We start from the raw sequence: 19,263 nt of genomic DNA, 5'->3' as shown, positions 1-19,263 counted from the left end.
CACTCCCTTCTCCAAAAGCCCATGACCTACCCTGCCCACTCCATCATCTAAATAAAGGCAGCAAGCCCCCCCCCAAAAAAATTCTCAATAGAAAATTAAAAGCGCACCCTTTATAGTTACGTTAATTATTACAGCATTGCACACAGGGAATGTGTTTCTGTATTTTGGCTGCTCTTCCTCAGCAGACAGTAATGTGTCAAACTAATAATTTAAATGTGCTCCATGTGGGAACAACAGCCTGAGGTTTATGGCTAAAATGTAAACACCGTAAATGAGATGAGCTCTGTCGTGTTTCGGTGCAGATGGACTCACCCTCTGCAGGGTCACAGTGTACTGCTCCCACACGGTCTCCTCCATGACCGGGTTCTGTGGAGAGAAAGGAAAAAGATTACCATGACCAGTTTGATTTCACCGAGCAGATTAATAATGTGACACATGATGTAACGACACAGTCGGCCTGTTAGCCCCTGCTGTCGTTACACAACCAGGAGCTCCCAGAGGAACAATGAGGGGCCTCAGCTGGATTTTTACAATCAAGAAGTAATCGTTTAAATATCAAGGAAAATACTCTAACATCACTTGGCTCCCTTTTAACAAGCACTTTTAAATAATCCAGGATGAAGAGACTTCTTCTTAGACTGCTCCACCAAACAGCCAACAGGGTGTATAAATCAATAGTAAGATAAAAACACTTGTTCACTTCAAATAATTTAACAACCAAAGAGTTAAACAAGTCAGCGAAGTTACAAACAAATGCTCTGATTGCTATTCATTTTAGCAACCATTTCTGATAAACTGTAACGACCATGACGATATACAGGAGCCAGAATCAATGATGAAGTTTTGTAGACTTTACTATTTAGAGTTTACTTTTGTTTCTAGAGTGGCCTTATTACACTGTCATACCAAAGGATAGTTTATTCATAGATCTTCTGTCAAAAACAAGTGTATGAAGCCTATTATGCTGGGATTTTGTAAAATGACAACAGTTAACACTGATATGTACTTTTTCCTTAGCTTTTCTTTGATACAGATAGGGGGGCCTATAGGGGAAAAGGTTGGGAACCACTGCTCTAGAGTGACTTTATGCAGCTTTAGGTTTTCATGGGTTAAGATACTGATGATTAATCCCACCAATACTTGACTCTCTGGGGTTCCTAACCTTTTTTCTGTGGCGCACCTCCTAAGAAAAGCTTAACACCCCCTGGGACCCTGACGAAAAAAAAAGACCTTGCTGTCAAATTTTCAAAGATTATTTTTGTTTTTTTTTTAGAGGATAGCTAAAGAGAGATAAGAAATATGGTAAGAGAGAGTGAAGAATGGCATGCAGATGTGCATCAAACAGTGTTAAGATTTGGATTTGACCCTTAAAACAAGAACTCTAACCTCTATACTGTATGTGGTCACCTACTCAAGCCAGCTAACACTAAACCTGTGGAGAAATTACCATAATTATAAGTGTTCTGACTGATTAATTCCCAACCTCTCTCATGATGATGAAAACAACATAACCATGATTGTGCGATTTCTTTTCAACCATCATGCTACGCTTGTATTGTCTATAGGTTCTGTCATGTGAAAATGAATCAGTGTTTTTTGTTAAGATTTGGCCTTAAAAGTTATTGTTTTTTTTATATGTAATAAATTTACACATTTAAGTATTGTCACTCATTTATTTTCTTTTAATGTTTATTTTTGAAGTGTTGAGTGTAATAATTATGATTTCAGTATCAATGAAAATAATTGTGACTATGATTTATGCCATAATTGAGCAGCTTTGGCATTTTCTAAATTAAAAATATAAATGTAAATCCAAGTTAAAGTAGACTGCCTCAGTCCGAAATCACAGACCTACACCAACTACAGAAAAGTTTCAACTTTGCTGTTAAATGACCGATAAATACTTTTCTCTACATACTCTCTTGGATTTATTTTTATTTTATACAAAATATCAATCAGTAGCATTTGCAAGTTGATTTCTGAAGTCTAAAAAAACAGACCAAGCTTTAATTTCTTCATAAAAATAACAGCAAATACATGCATGCACGATATTGGATTTTTGCAAACATCTGATATGCTGCTATTCACAAATTTATTTTAGCCAATAGCGTTATCAATATGATATATGAATGCATTCACACCTCAAACTTCAGTGCTTAAAATACACATTAAAATACAAAGGATAAGGATAACCACAGAAAAAGACTTAAGCTGATGCAGATCTGTTGATGTCGTGGAAATGTTCATATGTGCTAATACCAATAAGAGCTTCTTAAGCTACTATATGTAATCAGTTATCTGATCAGTAACTGAACAACCTGATCAGTCCATGCAATTTGTCTAAAAGTTGAAACTTTGAGTCATAAGATCACGCAGAGGATGATTTTCAGATTCTAAATAACAAAAAATGAGTAATTTCCTCTACAGAATATCTCTGAGCGAATTTTTATTTTGACCACTCAACATCTCTCACCCTTTAAAGAATCAAAAGTAAAATGGATCTCATCATTTTAACAGTTGTTGCCAGTTTTCTAAAGTCTGGGTCCCTCACTTCAGAATAAAACAACTTTGAAATACTTAAATTATTAGTAAAACACTTATTCTAAGAAAAACAAGAGCGCTTATGTCCACTACATAGGTCCAGTCAGGTCCAGCTGCCTGGCTGAGCCACTTGCCACCTTAAATCTGAGCCACAGTAGCAGAATCAAACTCACGAGTCCCTGGAGGATACGTATAGTCTTGACCGCGTGGGCCCATTTCCTGTGCAGGCTGAGGACGGTCTTCATCGCTGCCGTTCTGCGTCCCTTCCTATCTGCGTCTCTCCCTGCTCACCGCCAGCGGTGCTCTGGCAGACTGATGTGCGCCACAGCCTCCTCCATGGCCACAGCTGCACAACCACCAGCAGCTCCCTTCCTGCATCTGCCCGCCTGCCTGCCTTTGACGTAAGAGGGATTCTGCTGGCCTACATTCAGCACAAATCCCACCGTCTGCAGACAGTGTAAACATTCAGACACACCAACTCCTGCACAGGCACGCGGTGATTAAATATCGCCGTGTTCATCCAGAAACTCAACAACAAATCACCCCTCACACTTCGGGTCTGATGACTGCTCAGATCTGAAATATTTCAGATGCTTCGCCAAGTTTTGGAGATGATTCTCACACCAGAGAAAGACAAAGTCATACTCAACGTGCTCGGAGTGCAAATGTGACTTACTGAGAAACACAATGGTTGGGATTTTAAGTAATGGGGATGTTTTTTTCTTTTTTGGTGATAAAGTGGAAAGTAAAATTTTTGTGCCGCTGACATCTCATGCCTAGGCTTAGTGAAACGGGGGCACGACTCAGACTGGCAGCTCACCCATCATAACCCACTTTTTTGATCTTCTGGCCCACAGGGGGAACCAGATGACCTGCAGCGGGACACCACAAAGAGCCAAGTGTGAACGAAAACAGGACAAATGCTATCAAAAACACTACACAACAGAAGACAGTCTCCCAATGCTTTCATTGCTTTCACATGCTTTCATGTGGAGTTTCAAATGAAACTTTCCAATCTGATCTAATTCAAAAACATCTGTTCCCAGTATTATCTATAACTAAATGGCTTTCCTTAAAACAGGTCAACTATATATGTTATGGCAGTTAAATGATAACCTTGCAAAGCAGATGGACACGCCCATTTCCTTGTTTTTTCACTGGCGAATCCATCTTGCAAAGCTCCCATCTGAACCGTTTGGGCCTGGTTAGAAAGTGACAAGACCAATCAGTGACGAGGGGCAGCACTTTCAGGTGCAGCAGAGTTGTGACGTAAACAAGTAGCAGCAAGAGCTGGTGCAGTTATGGAGGAGGAGATTAGCGTGGATGCTGCTAAAGTGCCTGTTTTATCAGAACTTGATGACACTTCTTCAGTAAAAGAAGAACAAAGAACAGCAGTGAGTTGTTTTCTTTTCAAAAACGACAAAAGTCGAGTTCTTACATGCCTATAGTCGCCATGTTTCCTGTTATTCCTCAGTAGCTGCACACGCGCAGCTGGATAGTGGCTATGTCACGTGTTTTGTTGCTCTGATTGGCTGGTAGAAATGTGACAGACAGAACGTTCACCCGATCACACTCAGAGTTTTTTCAAAGCCTCTGCCTTTTCTCAAACATTTCCTATTGAAGCTTTCCCAGATGGATGTGTGAAACACATCCATCTGGTGTGTCAGGTTAGTTAAATAATGGGTTCAATATAAACCATGGCTGCAAACAGTTTTTACAATATCCATCAAATTTTACATCAAACCCCTTAGAATTTAAACTTTTATTCCAATCCAAAGTATTTTTTTTACCTATGTAGCTAAGCAGTTTTGCATCCTATTTCTTTGCACTTAAACCAATGACATGGCAACAGCACTTTTTCTACAAAAGAAGTTGAGTGCCTGAGCTTGTGCAGCAGACAAACTTTCAGCAAGTGGAACAAGTGTTTTGCACATTGCAGCAGATACATCATGGAAAAAACGTGAATTTTGGGTTAAAACAAAAAAAAAGTCCTATAACTATTCTGTTATGGCACAGCTCAACAGGTACCACACAGTGTTTGGTGGCTCTTCCATGTTCAAATCCTCCACTGACATTTTGACAATTGACAGAAAATCTTTACATCAGTATTTTTAATCCTGGAACTGAACCTTCTTTTGACTTTGAAATGTTTGATCTGGTGAAAAGATTGATTTAGGTACATAATCATACACCTACAATCATCATATAATCATATATCTATAGTGGATTTATGCTGAAGGGGTTTTAAACATTTCCATGGCTGGTGGAGTCTCTAGTTACCATTTTTGGCAACCATTTTTGCAGCCAATCACTGATCATCTATGAGGAAAATTGGCCAATCACTTATACTGATAATTGAGCATATAGTGTTAGTTCAGGCTGGCCACAAGGTCAAGCACAAGCACTGCCATAATTCAGATCAGCTGATCTCACGCAAGCCCTCATCAGCTGACAGCAAACCAATTTGCTTTAAGCAAGCTATCAGCTCTCACGCTGCCTTATTGAAACTTCTCTTACCGGACTACTCTCTGCCACTCTCTCTGAAAGCTGCTCTTGCAATCCTCCACCCCAGCTCCTCCTTCATTCTGCTTTTGACTTAATCAGTGTCATTCTGTCATCATTGATGCCTGCTCTGCTCTAGGTTTTTTGCTGCTTCTCTCCCTGCCCTATCCTTTCTTTATCGGCATCAGGAGCATGTGCTGTTCCTGCTAATGCTTTCTACATAGGTTTGTAGAAGTTCGTAGGGCGGGGGGATCTCAGAACAACCACACTGCTAAATGTAAATAACAGCAAAAGTGCTAATTAATAACTTCTAACTAAGAAATATCTGTAGCTGCAAATCATGTGTTTTTGACTAAGTGGTCCTAAACTGACTAAGTGGTCCTGAACTGATCATAATTAGTGTACTGCAGCTGGTTTTGCAGTCTCCTATGATGGGAGGGTAACCAGATAAAATGAGCACAAAAGTTATTCTTTTTCAGTCAACATTTTTTTACTTCCTTTGTTAAGCAGAGCAGTAAAAAACCTCCCAAGGAGCAAAAAAATGTATCCTACACTAAAAAACAATGATTCATTCAATTCTTCTGTTCATTTATGAGAATAATACTTAAATTATTAACAGACTGAAACCATATCAGGTCTATTCAATGAGGCTTAACAAGGCAACTAATCTAAAGAGTACAAGGCAATAAGTCACAGCTGAATTATGCAACTAATGCAATCTTTTTAAACTGTTGGGAAAACCAAATTTACCTCCAAACAACAGTATTTATTCAAGTTTCCCATCTAAACCCAAAGTTCATTTTCTTTTAGCTACATTTGAAAACATCATGGGACTTTACCGCTGCCTAAGTCATTCTTCTTACTGGACCCCAAAACTGAATTTACACCACGTAAATAATACTGAAAAATGCTGGTTGTACTGAAGATAATGCATGGATGAAGACTTTTCTATTCAAGTAATAAAAATTATGACAACATACACTGGTCTAAGTGTACAAAATGTACCTTTATTATGTTAAAATGCTACAATTTCATAAATGTGTTTGATAGTATATTTGCATGATGTGTTTCAATGTACTGGCCATATTTGGCTAAACAACAAACTGGAGGTATATCAGACAAAACTACTCCTTCTTTCCAATAATACCCACACTGTGAGGATTGAGAGAGAGGCTTGAAGCAGATTAAATGTATTCTGCTTGGTTTTAAACTGAATTTAAAATATGATGCACAGAAAAAGATAAGAAGCTTTAACATGTATTGCTGTTTGTTTCTCTGAGCTGGACATGCTTTTTTCACCAGAAAAGACTGAACTGTAAGAGGAGAGAGCAGTGCAGGACAGAGGAAACATATTAACTCATGAAAGTCAGATAAATGACTTGGAGGGAGCTAGTGGAAGTGTTTGAGGCAAGGTCAGAGCAGTTTTAATCAGAGCGTCTTCTTGTGCTATGTGATATGATTGTGATGGCTGCTCGCAGGCGAGCTGTCGGATAAGTCCAAGCCTCCTGAGTGTCAGCCATTATATAACAAAACAAACACATTTGCACTAATGAGGAGGGAGGTGGAAATACTGGGTCATCCTCACAGGACGTGATTTAGAAAACTAATTATTTAGAGAATGAGATGACACATCAAAAACCAGAGACAAAACATGTAGGTTGATTTACCTTTTTTTACTAAAGACCCACTGATAAAAGTAAATAGAGTTGAACCACATTTTTTATTGGAGAAAACATTAAGGGATTATGAGAATTAGAAGCAGGGATGGGTACCTTTTACATTTGAACCAGGATGGTGCCGATTCCTGGTACCAGTACAAAATGGTATCCATTTTCGGTACTTTTGAGTGTGAATGATATGCAATAATAAATGTTAAATAACCTCAAAACTTCTGAATTTTAGTTATTTATGTCTCAATATCAAAACACTATCAAAAATCAAATATATCAAAACAACATCAAACACTTTTTGTAATGTAACATCACAAGTATTTTTACAAATTAAAACATGGAAAACCTAAACTACGATAACTACTCAGTGTTGTTTTCTTTATATTGCACAAATTAAAACGCAGCCCCACTACCTCCTCTTCCTCTAATTTCCCCTCTTGGAAAAATGTGTTGGAGTCCATGGTGGGAGAATAAGTTTTAAAAAATGAACTAGAGTATGGAGTCAAAATAACTAAATAGATAAAGGTATAAAATTTTACTCCAAACAAACAACAAACTTCTTCCAGTAAACTTCTTAAAAAAAAAAATTAAAAAAAAACGTCCCTGAACAAACTTCTCAAAATAAATGAACAAACGACTTTCTCTGAACGAACTTCTCCCAATAAACGACTGACTGGCTGACCAAATGAACTTCTCAGGATGAACAACTTCTAAGAACGAACGGATAGAAAAACTTCTCGAGTGAATGAACAAACTGCTCCAAATGAACTAAAGAATTACACTTCTCTGAACGAACAAACTTTTTTGAAAGAACAAACAAGTCCATCCATCCATCCATCCATCCATCCATTCATCTCTTTCTTCCACTTATCCTGGGCCAAGTAAGTCCTCTCTATTGCTAAATTTACAGCTCTTTCTGAGGGATCCCAAGGTGCTCTAAGTCCAGGTGAGATATCTAATCCCTCCAGCAAGTTCTTAGGCTGCCTCAAGGTCTCCTCCCAGTTGGACATGCCCATAAGACCTCCACAAGGAGGCAGCCAGGATGTATCCTGATCAGATGCCCAAACCACCTCAGCTGACTCCTCTTGATGCAAAGGAGCAGTGGCTCTACTCTCAGCTTCCTTCCCTAGATGTCTGCCCTCCCCACCATGTCTGTACGGCTGAGCCCGGACACTCTGCAGAGGAAACTTACTGTATCTGCACTTTTATTCTTTTGGTCATTACCCAAAGCTTTGGACGGCAGGTGAGGGTCTGGACATAGATCGACATGTAACTATAAAGCTTTGCTTTCAGACCAGCCACTCTTTACCACAAAGTCTGATACAACACCAGAAATACTGCAGATGCTGCACCAATCCACCCGCCAATCTCTTGCTCATGCTTGAGGTCATAGTTATATGTGAAGGTAAGAAACAATCCATTTTACTGAATATTTCTAAGTAAATGATCAGTTAAATCAGCTATTTTATTTAGTTTTGTTATGTAAATTAAAAATAGCACCAAGAAATACTAAAACTGTCAGCTGGTTAATGGTAATGTCCATTATATGTTTAAAAGTGCAGATGAAGATCCCTGTCCATCTCTTAAAATCTTCATTTTTGCTCAGGCTTCAAAATAGTAATTTTCTTTAAAAATGCTGATCTCCTACCGTCAATAGGCTCAGCTGTAAAAATATATCAGAAGGAATTTTTGTATCTGCCAATACCATTAAGTTACTTTTAAAGATGTTATCTGCAGATAATATTGTGTATCTTTGAAAAAATGATGCAAAACAACAATGCTCACAATAATAACTATTTTTAAGAGCTCACAGACAAAAGTATATTATGCAGGGTTTTTTTTTGTTACTAGAATTCATGCCTCAATGCTGTCTGTGTCTGTGTTTTAATAATAAAGGGCGAGGGAGGTCTCTGTGACCTAACACCGTCAAAGCCTCATTCAGTCTGTAAGATTTACATCGTGAGAAAAAACTTTTCTCACATTGCAGATACAATTTACCATTTAAACTGTTGACTGACAGTAGATCTTTCTAAATCCAGAAGCTACAGTAGTAGTAGGTGGACAAAAAAGTTAAATTCAAACTCTGATATGAGCGCTTCAGTAGTTATAAAACTTAGCACCATTTATTCTACAGAGAGAAAGTAGTTTCAGTATTACTGTGAGCCCCATATTAAGTGATTTTTGCAAAGTTTCCTGGTTGATTTTAAAAAGTATGATTTGCAACAGGTCTTACAGGAGGCTAAGACAATAATATTTAAAAGATATGTCTTCTTTTCTGAATAAAAAAAACAACTGCTATGTGATGCTGATATGAAAATAATGTATAGTTGCCATAATAAACAAAGAGATTTTACTGCAGCCTAAGAACCTCATTTGTTATTTTATCAAGTAACTAGTAAGTTAAAACTGTGTACATTATTTTTGCATGATTTGAAAACTCCATCTCTGGTCTGAGGAAAAATGCATACAAAAAACCCCTATGTTTATTCTACATTAAAAAGTCCCATATCAAGCAATTATTTACCAGGCAGTTTCAATGTTTAAATTCTTCTAAAGGGGTGATGATGGTAAATGTTAAGCAAGCCTGCCCCCTGCTGGACAAAGAGTCACATTACACCGTCACGCAGTCGAGAGCAACACAACAAAACAGTACCAACTTTTAAAATGCCTCATAAATGCTAACACACACACACACACATATATATATTTATATATAAAGCGTTTGGTCTTGGTATTTCCATGCGAGGTACAAGCCATAATCAGTTATTTTATGAGCAAGGGAGAAATAAATAGCGAATATGAGGCAAAAAAGCTCTTTCAAAACCACCAAAAGAAAGCAATACCGTGTAACAAAGCACTGTTAACTGAGTCCAGACGATCAAGAATAGCAGAAATGGACATAAAAACATTACTAACCGCATAGGAACAACTTTTAAAGACGAATCTAGGAACTTTGAATCTGTTTAAACAAACTAAACTACCAGCTAATGTAACTAGCCAAACAGCTATCATAGCAGGTGCAGCAGGATGCAACAGGCGTCAACTGGGATTCATGGACACTCAGGAGGAACTATTTCTCCACAAAACACACACACAGCGTATTGTAACAAAGATTAAAACTCTACGTTTACTTTCCAAGTTTTATATTAAGGAATATGACAATCCTGGGGGTACTTACAGAGAAGTATTGAGTAGCGTATCTGCTCAAAGAGAGCAGAGCCCCTCCGTTTACTGGCATCACGCACTTTGAACTGTCCCGGGAGGCACTGAAGGTTCAGACAAAACTAATTAGATACGTCTGGTCCGGAATGGACCAGGATATTAGGAAACTGGGAGACTTAACGTGTATTAAGAGTATCTGTCCCGCCTTCTTTACTTTAAATAGCTCCGTTTACACGCTGAATACTCCAGAGTTTACACATACAGGCAAAAAACTAGCGCCGTCGACTCTTCAGCTCGCGTCAGGTTGTACCAAATTCAAGTAAGGGGTGGGGGAAAACATTTAAGACAAATTGGCATAAATAGCAGATAAAAACGACGACCTGTTTGAAATTAAGCATCATTTGAATTCATTTTTGTATTCAATCATAGCGAGCTGGTTACAACATGATTCACATTTCTTCAAAGGGGTCTTTCCCCTAAAGTGGAACTGACATGGATTCGTCCAAAATTCCCATTGATTTTTAGGACGCATGCTGTGAGGTTCCCAGACAGACAGCACAATAACACGTTTTAACACAGCGGAAAACACCTCAACATTACATATACCCCCCCCCCCCAAAAAAAAACATAAAGCACATAAGCATAAAAATTTATATCGTTTGAAAAATATTTGTAAAAAAACCACAACAAAACTCATTTTTGTTAGGCTATGGGCCTACTATTATTGTCAGTAAGGTGAGATTTAGTACTCCAAGCACTTTAGATTGAAATATATCAACCCTAAATAAAGTTACCCATACAATTTGCTTCAGATAAACCTGTACAACCACAGAAAAAAGAAATACTAAATCATTAGTTGTTTTCTTGTAACTTACTCTATTTAGTTATTTTGTATACATGTACAAAACATAATTTTTGTATTTAAAACAATTAAATACAATGAAATGAGGGAGTTAATCCTAAAAGGACCTTTTGATAAGGACTATTTGATTATATTTTAATTGTTTATCCAAATTGATTGACTTCCTGTTAGAATCAGGGTATGGGTTTATGTGTGTTAGTGCTGCAGGATTTGGTAATAATGTGCATTTGTGATTATACTGGACAATATCGTAATTTGCAACTGCAATTATCATACTGTATCATTGGCTTACTTGCTTAGTTATCAAGGAAATTATATAGATAATCACAGTTTTAAAGTGTGTATTTCTCAACTCAAAACAATACAACTTAATACAAAATAATTGCAGTCTTCATGCTATCATGCAATTGCACAGTCTGAAATGATAACAATTGCGAATGGATTGATCGGAGCACTACCTTGTACACCTACCAAGCTAGCTAAAATTACCCCTATAAAAAACTTTAAGGGAGGGATTATGGAGCCAATTTGCCCCTTCCACGTCAGACACCAATGAAATATGATTTTTCTGTTCTGAGTATTTTTGCAAATGTTAAAGCCTCCAAATATGTGAAAAAAACTTTTGGAATAAAAGAATAATAATTCCTTTAATTACAAAAAAGGTTCTTGCTCCAAAGTTGATGCTCATAAGCTAAAAATGTGCCATGCACTATTGTGGTTTCAGGCTTCTTTAGAAACCTGTGTTCTAATTTGCTCTAATTAAGCCACAAAAGTATGAAGTATATACAAGGTGATGACTCCTGGTTTAAAATAAGTGCTCCAGATTATCCCAAAGGTGTTGACAAGTTCAGGGTTTTGTAGGCTGGTCCAAATTTCCATGCCAGACTGGGAAAACAATGTCTTGATGGACATGCCTTTGTGCATGTGGCCATTGTCATGTCAACAGGAAAGGCTCTTCAACAAACTGTTGCAGCAAAGTTGAAAGCACCCCATTGTTATCAGTATCAGTGTGCTCAGCAAAAGCATTTCTTTCCACTTGACTGAAGACGCTACACTATAAACATCATATGTTAAGTACACAGTAGTATTTAGCTGCCTTAATGAGCTATGTGAAAAATGTAAAGCTCTTATACATGAGCCAACCATGTGCAGCTGTCTCACATTAGACTAGTGTTTGTGTGTGTGTGAGTTGGTAACTCTGTTCATAAAAGTCTGCCCTTACCTAATTTTATCAGCACAGTATAAATCAGAAAAGAGCTCCAGCTGACCCTGAAACTATCCAAAGTCCCAAAGCCTTGGAAAATGTAACCGTTCCATCTCTACATCCACAGTTTTAAGAAATAATAAAAAAGTAACTTCCCGCTTTCAGAGGACATAACCTTATCTAAAATGTTAAACTTTGGAGCAGAACGCCTCAAGGGTTAAGAAATGAGAATAAAATAACTTAAAAATTAGGGTCAACCAAGTAAACGGCAACATTCACATCAGCTGAAATATGCGAAATATGCCTTAAAATAGGCCATGCAAATGCAAAACAGCTTCACTGGCCTGAATAATTTGTGAGACCAAGTCATTAAAACAATGAGGCATCCAGTACATGACATGTCTCTCTGATTAATCATCCAGGATGTAGGAAACATCATCACAGTGTGGTTGAATCCAAATAAGGAAAAAGGAGAGGAAGTCTGCCTAAAACTAAACCTTTCATCTCTAAACCATCAGTGCTGCATGAAAGAGGCAGCCTTGTTTACAGCTCACTGACTATTTTGGAATAAACACAAATTTCAAAACTGCATGCGAGTATTTTTAAGCTCCTCAAATGATGGGATTACAACGAGTTTCATAAGATTAAAATTCATAAAATTCCATCAGGACAGAAACACAATCACGGGATTGATGTTTAAGCATGAAAACCACAAAAGCCTCAATGACATCAGCGACATACAGCCAATAACATGCAGCCATAAAGTAAAACTAGAAAACTGATGAAGTCTGAGTGCAGGAATGTAGGGCTTTAAAACTAATAACAGTCTGAGGTCAAAAGGAACAAGAACAACACTGAAAACACAGAAATCAACAAGGAAACATGAAAGAAGCTTACCATCATAATAGCCGAGTAGCTGCGTGACGAGAGGCGGCGCAGATACAGGTACTGGGCTTCTCTGGACCAGCAGAACTTGCGTCCGGACTTGAGGAGGTCGGTGCTGGTCTGGTCAGTGCCAGGCTGGTCCCTGTGAACACAGAGAAAACCATAACTATGATACACCATAGGTCAAGTGAGATAATAAACAGGCTGATGTGGAAGTGATGTCATTAAGGTGACTTCAGCTTTCAGACTAAACTTTATCAGAGGAAGCTGAGTTACATATTATCTAAAAGGTATGCACTCTTAATGATGCAGAGATGATGACAGATAAATGTCATCATCCTGTCTTGCTATGTGTGAAGTAAGAGGCTGTTTTCATGGTGTTTTTGGGACTTAAATTCATGTCTTAACCTCTTTTAATGGATTTCAGTCTATTTGTCTTTTTAGAGGCCTGGAAGGACTACCATGAAAGAAGCTCAACATACCCAGGCTTTCTTTCTAGACTCGAGACCAAGGATGTCCCATAGTCATTGGACAATGCAAAATGTACTTTGAAAGCATAGAAATCTTCACTGGGACAACACAGAGACAAACACAATGTTGTAAAAGCCTGTGTTTATGTATATGTTAAAGCTAAAGATCACAACAGCGGATCTTTGGAGTTCATAGTTCATGTCAGTGGGATACATACAGCAGCTTTGATAAAACTCGAAAAATCTTCATCAGTGGGTTTCAGTGGTATCTCTTTGAAGGGTTTTGTAGACAGTCCACTTGTAGCATTTCTTTGTGAACTCTGATTGTTGAAATCTCAAATATGTGTAGGTCTTTCCATGTTGTAGATCTCATCTACAATTTCTAGAGTCTCCGAGGAGTACCATCCTTCATACTGAAGTTTTTAAATGCACTTAGGGGTCAAGCAGCATTAGAAAGTCTAAAGTCATGTCATCAGCTCTGCAGAGGTGGTAAACCACGGAGATGATTTCAGATAAAGAAAATGTCAACTATGCTAAATATGCATCCACTGCTTACATGCTGATGTGTTACAGTGTAATTTAGCTTCCTTGCTGAGTATGATCAGCTGATCTATGATGACATATATCTGTATATTTCTTTGATGATGTCTGATCTCTCAAAGCTAATCATTTCTGATGTTTCCTAATGAGCATGTCCAACAAAATGCAGCAAGTGCTGTCATAAATATGTTTAAGTTTTGTATTTGATCTTTATCAAAACCACGGGGACTTAAACCTGCAGATTAAAAGGAAATTTCATCAACACTTTAACAAATTATTTTGTTTGTAGAAGAAAAGTGCCAACTTTAAAGTCACTCACTTGCACAGACATTTGACTGAATATCTTTTAGTGAGCTATGAAGCAATCAATAAGGGGTGTTCGATTGTTCTCAGACTACTGAATAACTAAATACGAGACAGCAGCAAAATAGCATCATTCTAGCTCATTGCCCTTCTCTTCCATCACAGTGATTTTTGTTGTTATTCTGACTCACTGTGTTCCAAGTCACAGCTTGACATGCTGCGCCTAATAATGCTCTATGTAAAACAATTCATCTGTACAACTAATCAGGCAGCACGCAAAATCAGCAATGAGGACTGTAATAATACAACCTGGCATTTTGCATTACTTGGCCAGGAGTTTCTTCAACGGGTGACTTCTTCTGCCTGTGAAAAACTTTTAGAAATCAGCAGCTGCATGACCTAGACACCAGCATTATATTGACTGGACACAACAGATAAATATTGGCTACTGATATCATTTGCAGATGATTGATGTTTGTCAACAAAGCCAACCAAGATACTGATGTTACAGTGATACATCAGAGCAAATGTCAACATTTTGGGAGCAGAAATATTTGCTCTTATTATAAAACGCTGGGCCAGCTGATCTCAATTCTTTAAAAAAGGATGGAAATCCCATCACTAGATACTTAACTGATGTAAATATACCCCACTTTTTGCTTACTCTTAAACTGTGGTGGAATACCATAACCTTGTAAAGCATATTAAATTTGTCAGACTCCATGTCTGTCATCAGGCAAATCCATTTACAAAAGTTTGAATCCACAGCGCTTGTGCTGAACTGAACACTGTTCGGACAAATCAGCATCATTTGAGGTGAACGAGATGGCCATGGTAGCTTAAGGCAGGGTTCAGCTGTACTGTGCGGTGATCAGCTTGGATATACAATCGCTGCTGCTGCTGTAGCTACTAGCTCCAATGTAGCTGCTTGTTGCTATGATTGGCCTGTCACAAATGTTGATATCGATCTCGTGAGACGGATTTTTCCTCAACAGGAAATCCCGTGACAGTTTGATCTTGTGAGATCTCATCACACGAGATCTTGTCATAGCCCTCCTGTTTACTATTAATAACTCACTCTGTTATGTTAATTTCATTTACCTGCCCTGGTGGCCAGTAGGTTAAGGAAATTCACCAGACACTGCTCAAAAATACCTGCATTCGTCTGGTGGTGGGTGCTAATTTCCAACCTTACAGCAAACACAATTAGCATCTAAATAATAACAAATATTCTGTGTTCACGGGTAGTCCTTTCCTGCTTGTTTATTTCCTTTTCGTGGTCTGAGAAGGCACATCGAAAAGGCATGCCTGCTGTTTTCATGGGAGATGCTGTCTGACAGTTTTCAAAGGAAAAAATGCTTCAGAGTTGGGGATTCTGCTTGTGGTTCTGCTCTCTGCTCCAAGTCTGCACAGTCGTACATCCAAAATAAAAACATACCAGAAATCCATTCGACCAGTCCGGAGCAGCTAGTCGGACTGTTGCTTGCTGTCATGTCCTTCTGTATACTGCACAACAAATGCTGGCTAAAGCTGGCAGCCATGCTGTTGTTTTATGAATCTTGTTGGGAAGTAAATTGGGGGGGGGGGGGGTCTGATCTATGGGATCCCAAGGGGAGTGGCAGAAGAAGTTTAAGAGACAATACCGGTTTTTCATTTTTAAAATTCATCCTAAAGCTCAAATACAATAATTTATTTATCCCTAGCTCTTCAGCGATATGCTGCCTTTTCTTCGTACTGTACTTTATATATAATCTTTTAAACATTAAAAGGTAATGCCAGATTAAATGAAATGCACAAATGGGTTAAAGATAGATTAGGACTGTCTCAGTATCACAAAGACAAATAAAAAGTTGATCATTGAGGAAATATAAATGGATCAAATGAGTAAAAGTATAAACACTGAAAATAAAAACAATTCCCAGAATTTAGCCCCCAGTATGGTTCTGAGTAAAGCCTGAGTAGAGCAGACTCGCACTGATACTACTGTCTGTAATACTATAATCTGCAGTCTGACTTCAAGAGCAGCATCTCTGACCTGATTGCTGACAACATGTCCCAACACGTGGCGCTCTCCGAGCTCAAACGACATTTTTATTTCTGAACTGAACAGCGAGTCAGAAAAGAGGTTTTCTGATACATTCAGACAGTATGACAGGATACAGTCAGTCTAATGCTATTCTGTGCCTGCAGTTGAGAAAGGAGATCGACTCTGCGTGACTAAACCTGCTGCTTGTTCGAGTTGAGCAAAGACATGTAGGTTCAGTACAAACATGAGGAAGGGCTTGGTACCTCCAGGGACAAATGAAGCAATTAAACATATAAATCACTTCATAATGACAACAAAGAAGGTTTGTTACAGATATGTAGAGGTCAAAATGCTAATGGTCACTATTAAATGCCTAAATGTCTTTATCAGAGGAGTGTCCTAATTTTTTTGTCATATTTTAAAAAGAAATGGGACTTACAGGAGTTGAATAAGGGTTGAAATCTCAGAAGCGAGGGATTACTTTTAGTAGTGACAATAGTTGAGAAAGTTATGATACATTAAAATGTTTCACTAGATTGCAGGTTGTAAAATGATGCAATGTATCTTTCAGTATCATGATCAATAATCCAAAAAGTACAGAAGTTTTAAAGAACTCAAGATCTTCAGTCATATAAATGTATATCAAAAGAACTGTTTGCATTACACCAATATATTGACAAGGTTTCAACAAGTTTGTGCAAAATTCTTTTTTTTTTTTTTTTAAAGAAGAAATTACCAGACATCAGGTGCCTACAACTTCTGATTTTGTCTCTGTGGTACTGTTACATGTATTGAAATAGTCAAGTACCTCCCAGGTACTCTCTTAAAGAATTAAAATGCCTCTAGTTTCCTGCTATGGTCATGAGACTAAATCGCTTATGTCCATGCCATGATAAAATGCATTTTAAATGCTTCAAGAGAAAGCCTTGGAGTTTGTTTTTTTCTTGTTAAATGATGGAGTCAACGAAGCACTCCTTTCTGCAGGTTTTTGATATAAATAAAGTATGATTTTTACAGCTATTAGATGAAAGTTTAAAATTCTAGTTTCGTTGCAACCAAAATACACAAGTAGTGGTGTAGTATCATAAAGTTGGGACTTTTGGGAGAGAGGAGAATGGAGAAAATTTAAGCAGAAGTTATGTTCTTGATGCAGGGGTGGAAAAAGTGCGACAATTGCACTCAACTTAAAGTACAGTTACCTTGATTTTAATTTGCTTAAGCAAAAGTAAAAGTACTGGTCTATAAATCTACTCAAGTAAAGAAAAACGCATTTAGTAGTCAGTACTCAGTACTCAGCGGCTACTAAGGAGTTGTACAGTAGAATATGATCTTTCCTTATTGGCAATAATAACAAAAGAACAGACTCCAACCAGATCATGTAAAGTCACACCTCTATAGTATATAGTATATACTTGTCAAAGGCTTGCATACTTTTCCATGTTAATGTGTATGGTGAGGGGTAAGGGGGTCTGGCAGAAAAAGGTTGGGAACCACTGCTATAGCCTAAAGTCAACAGTGGTTCTTCCACCTTCCATTGCAGTGACCGACATCACGGTGTGTATCTGTGAAAGATCTAACCTGTTTAACTACTCGTTAACGTAAATACCTGTTAGTCAGTCACATGGCAGCAACCAGTGCAAGGAGGCTTGTAGACATATTCATGACAATGTGCTAAAGTTTAGTTTGAAAATCAGAATAGAGAAAAAAGGTCATTCAAGTAATTATTAATGTGCCATGGTTGCTGGTAGTCTGGCAGGCTTTCATATTGTTTTCACCAAGTTTTGACCCCAGCTTTTGAATCTCACAGTAGAAATCAAGACTCAATCAAGATCAACCTTGGACATCATTTTTTCCCCAAGAAGTAGAGCATTTCCAGCAAAACCATAACCACTGATAATGTATGCATAACCAAGTAGATAAACCTACGTAACTCAACGTTGCTGCTTTATGAGCTTATCTTTAGCTATATTGGCTACGCAGCTATGTTAGCTTTAGCAAACATAGTTAAAGCCAACTTATTGTAGATATGTCCTGTAGCTGCTTTGTGGGGTTAGCTTTAGCTGCAATCACTATGTCAGCTAGGTAGCTTCATTATCTATAGCTAAGTTAGCTTTAACGACATGAACTTTAACGACATAAGCTTTTGCAAATGTAGCTAAAGCTAATTTAGCTACAAAGATGATGTAGATTTGTCACTTATGTAGCTACTTTGTGAGCTTAGCTTTAACTATGTAGCTCTGTTATCTACATAGCTTGCACAGCTAGCAGAGCTATGTGAGCTACACTCTACTTACAGAGAGGGTGAGCTTTTTCCCTGTATCAGACTGTTTACTTGGCTTTATTACACATTGTGTTAACAGATTTTGCCAGTCAGGTTTTTGACTTTTAGCTTTTTATTTCCTAACACTTACCTTAAACCTAACCCTAACCCTAAAAGTAAGTTTAATCAGATTTCATTTTGAAGGTTTTAGCATCTCTGTTCTGAGATATACATCATCCCAGATGAGCGGTCTGTGAAATTGGCCGTTGGAGATGAGCAGTCTTCAGGCACTGTCTTGACCTTGTCTGATAAAAAGCTACCTATGCTATGCTACCTATAAAACAATTTGTTCAATGCTGGATATAACAGACTGCATTTTACTTGCCGTAACAGGGATTTAGTTGATTTCAACAAAGAAACATGGATGCCATGGCATCTGGACTTGGCAGACAGGATATATAAAATGTTTATCCAGTCAGTTAAGTGATAATGTTGTCATGATTTAAATATATATCTTAAAATTATTTTGGCAATAATCAAACATTAGTAGATTGAATGTCATCACAGCATATGGCAACAATATGGCAATTGTCAGCCCATGGGAAAAAGTTGCTCACTATGGAGGTCTGAAAGCTTGTCCCCATTTTTTCAGTGAACAAAGCGAGGCACTATCAAAAAGAGCGGGACTTATTGTCCTCCCTATCATATTTTGAGCATCCATTACTTTATCCCTAGAATATTGTCAATATTTAGGCAACAACTTGTGGCAGGAATTCAACTATGTATAAGGATAATGTGTAGTTATTAACTAGTTACAAAAAAATAAATAAATCAGCTA

General features: G+C 37.8%; 1 protein-coding gene across 4 annotated transcripts in view; it reads right to left on the bottom strand.

Moving 5' to 3' along the window:
- tjp2a (tight junction protein 2a (zona occludens 2)) overlaps positions 1-19,263 on the bottom strand; it is a 63,757-nt gene that overhangs the window by 30,684 nt on the left and 13,810 nt on the right. Inside the window, exons 1-3 of one of the 4 annotated variants that reach the window (XM_041810692.1) lie at positions 10,138-10,189; positions 9,892-9,979; positions 313-366 (exon numbers count right to left, since the gene is read on the bottom strand). In XM_041810692.1, coding sequence (XP_041666626.1) covers positions 313-366; positions 9,892-9,951 — 114 coding nt within the window. In that variant the 5' untranslated portion in view covers positions 9,952-9,979; positions 10,138-10,189. Of the gene's footprint in view, positions 1-312; positions 367-9,891; positions 9,980-10,056; positions 10,190-12,838; positions 12,969-19,263 lie in introns of those variants that run through there. The other 3 variants (XM_041810690.1, XM_041810691.1, XM_041810693.1) reach the window with 3 other exon arrangements.

Source organism: Cheilinus undulatus, linkage group 17, assembly GCF_018320785.1.
Source record: "Cheilinus undulatus linkage group 17, ASM1832078v1, whole genome shotgun sequence".
NCBI classification, from domain to species: Eukaryota; Metazoa; Chordata; class Actinopteri; order Labriformes; family Labridae; genus Cheilinus; species Cheilinus undulatus.
Note: the sequence above shows the minus strand (reverse complement) of the source record. Positions and strands in the feature narration are given on the sequence as shown.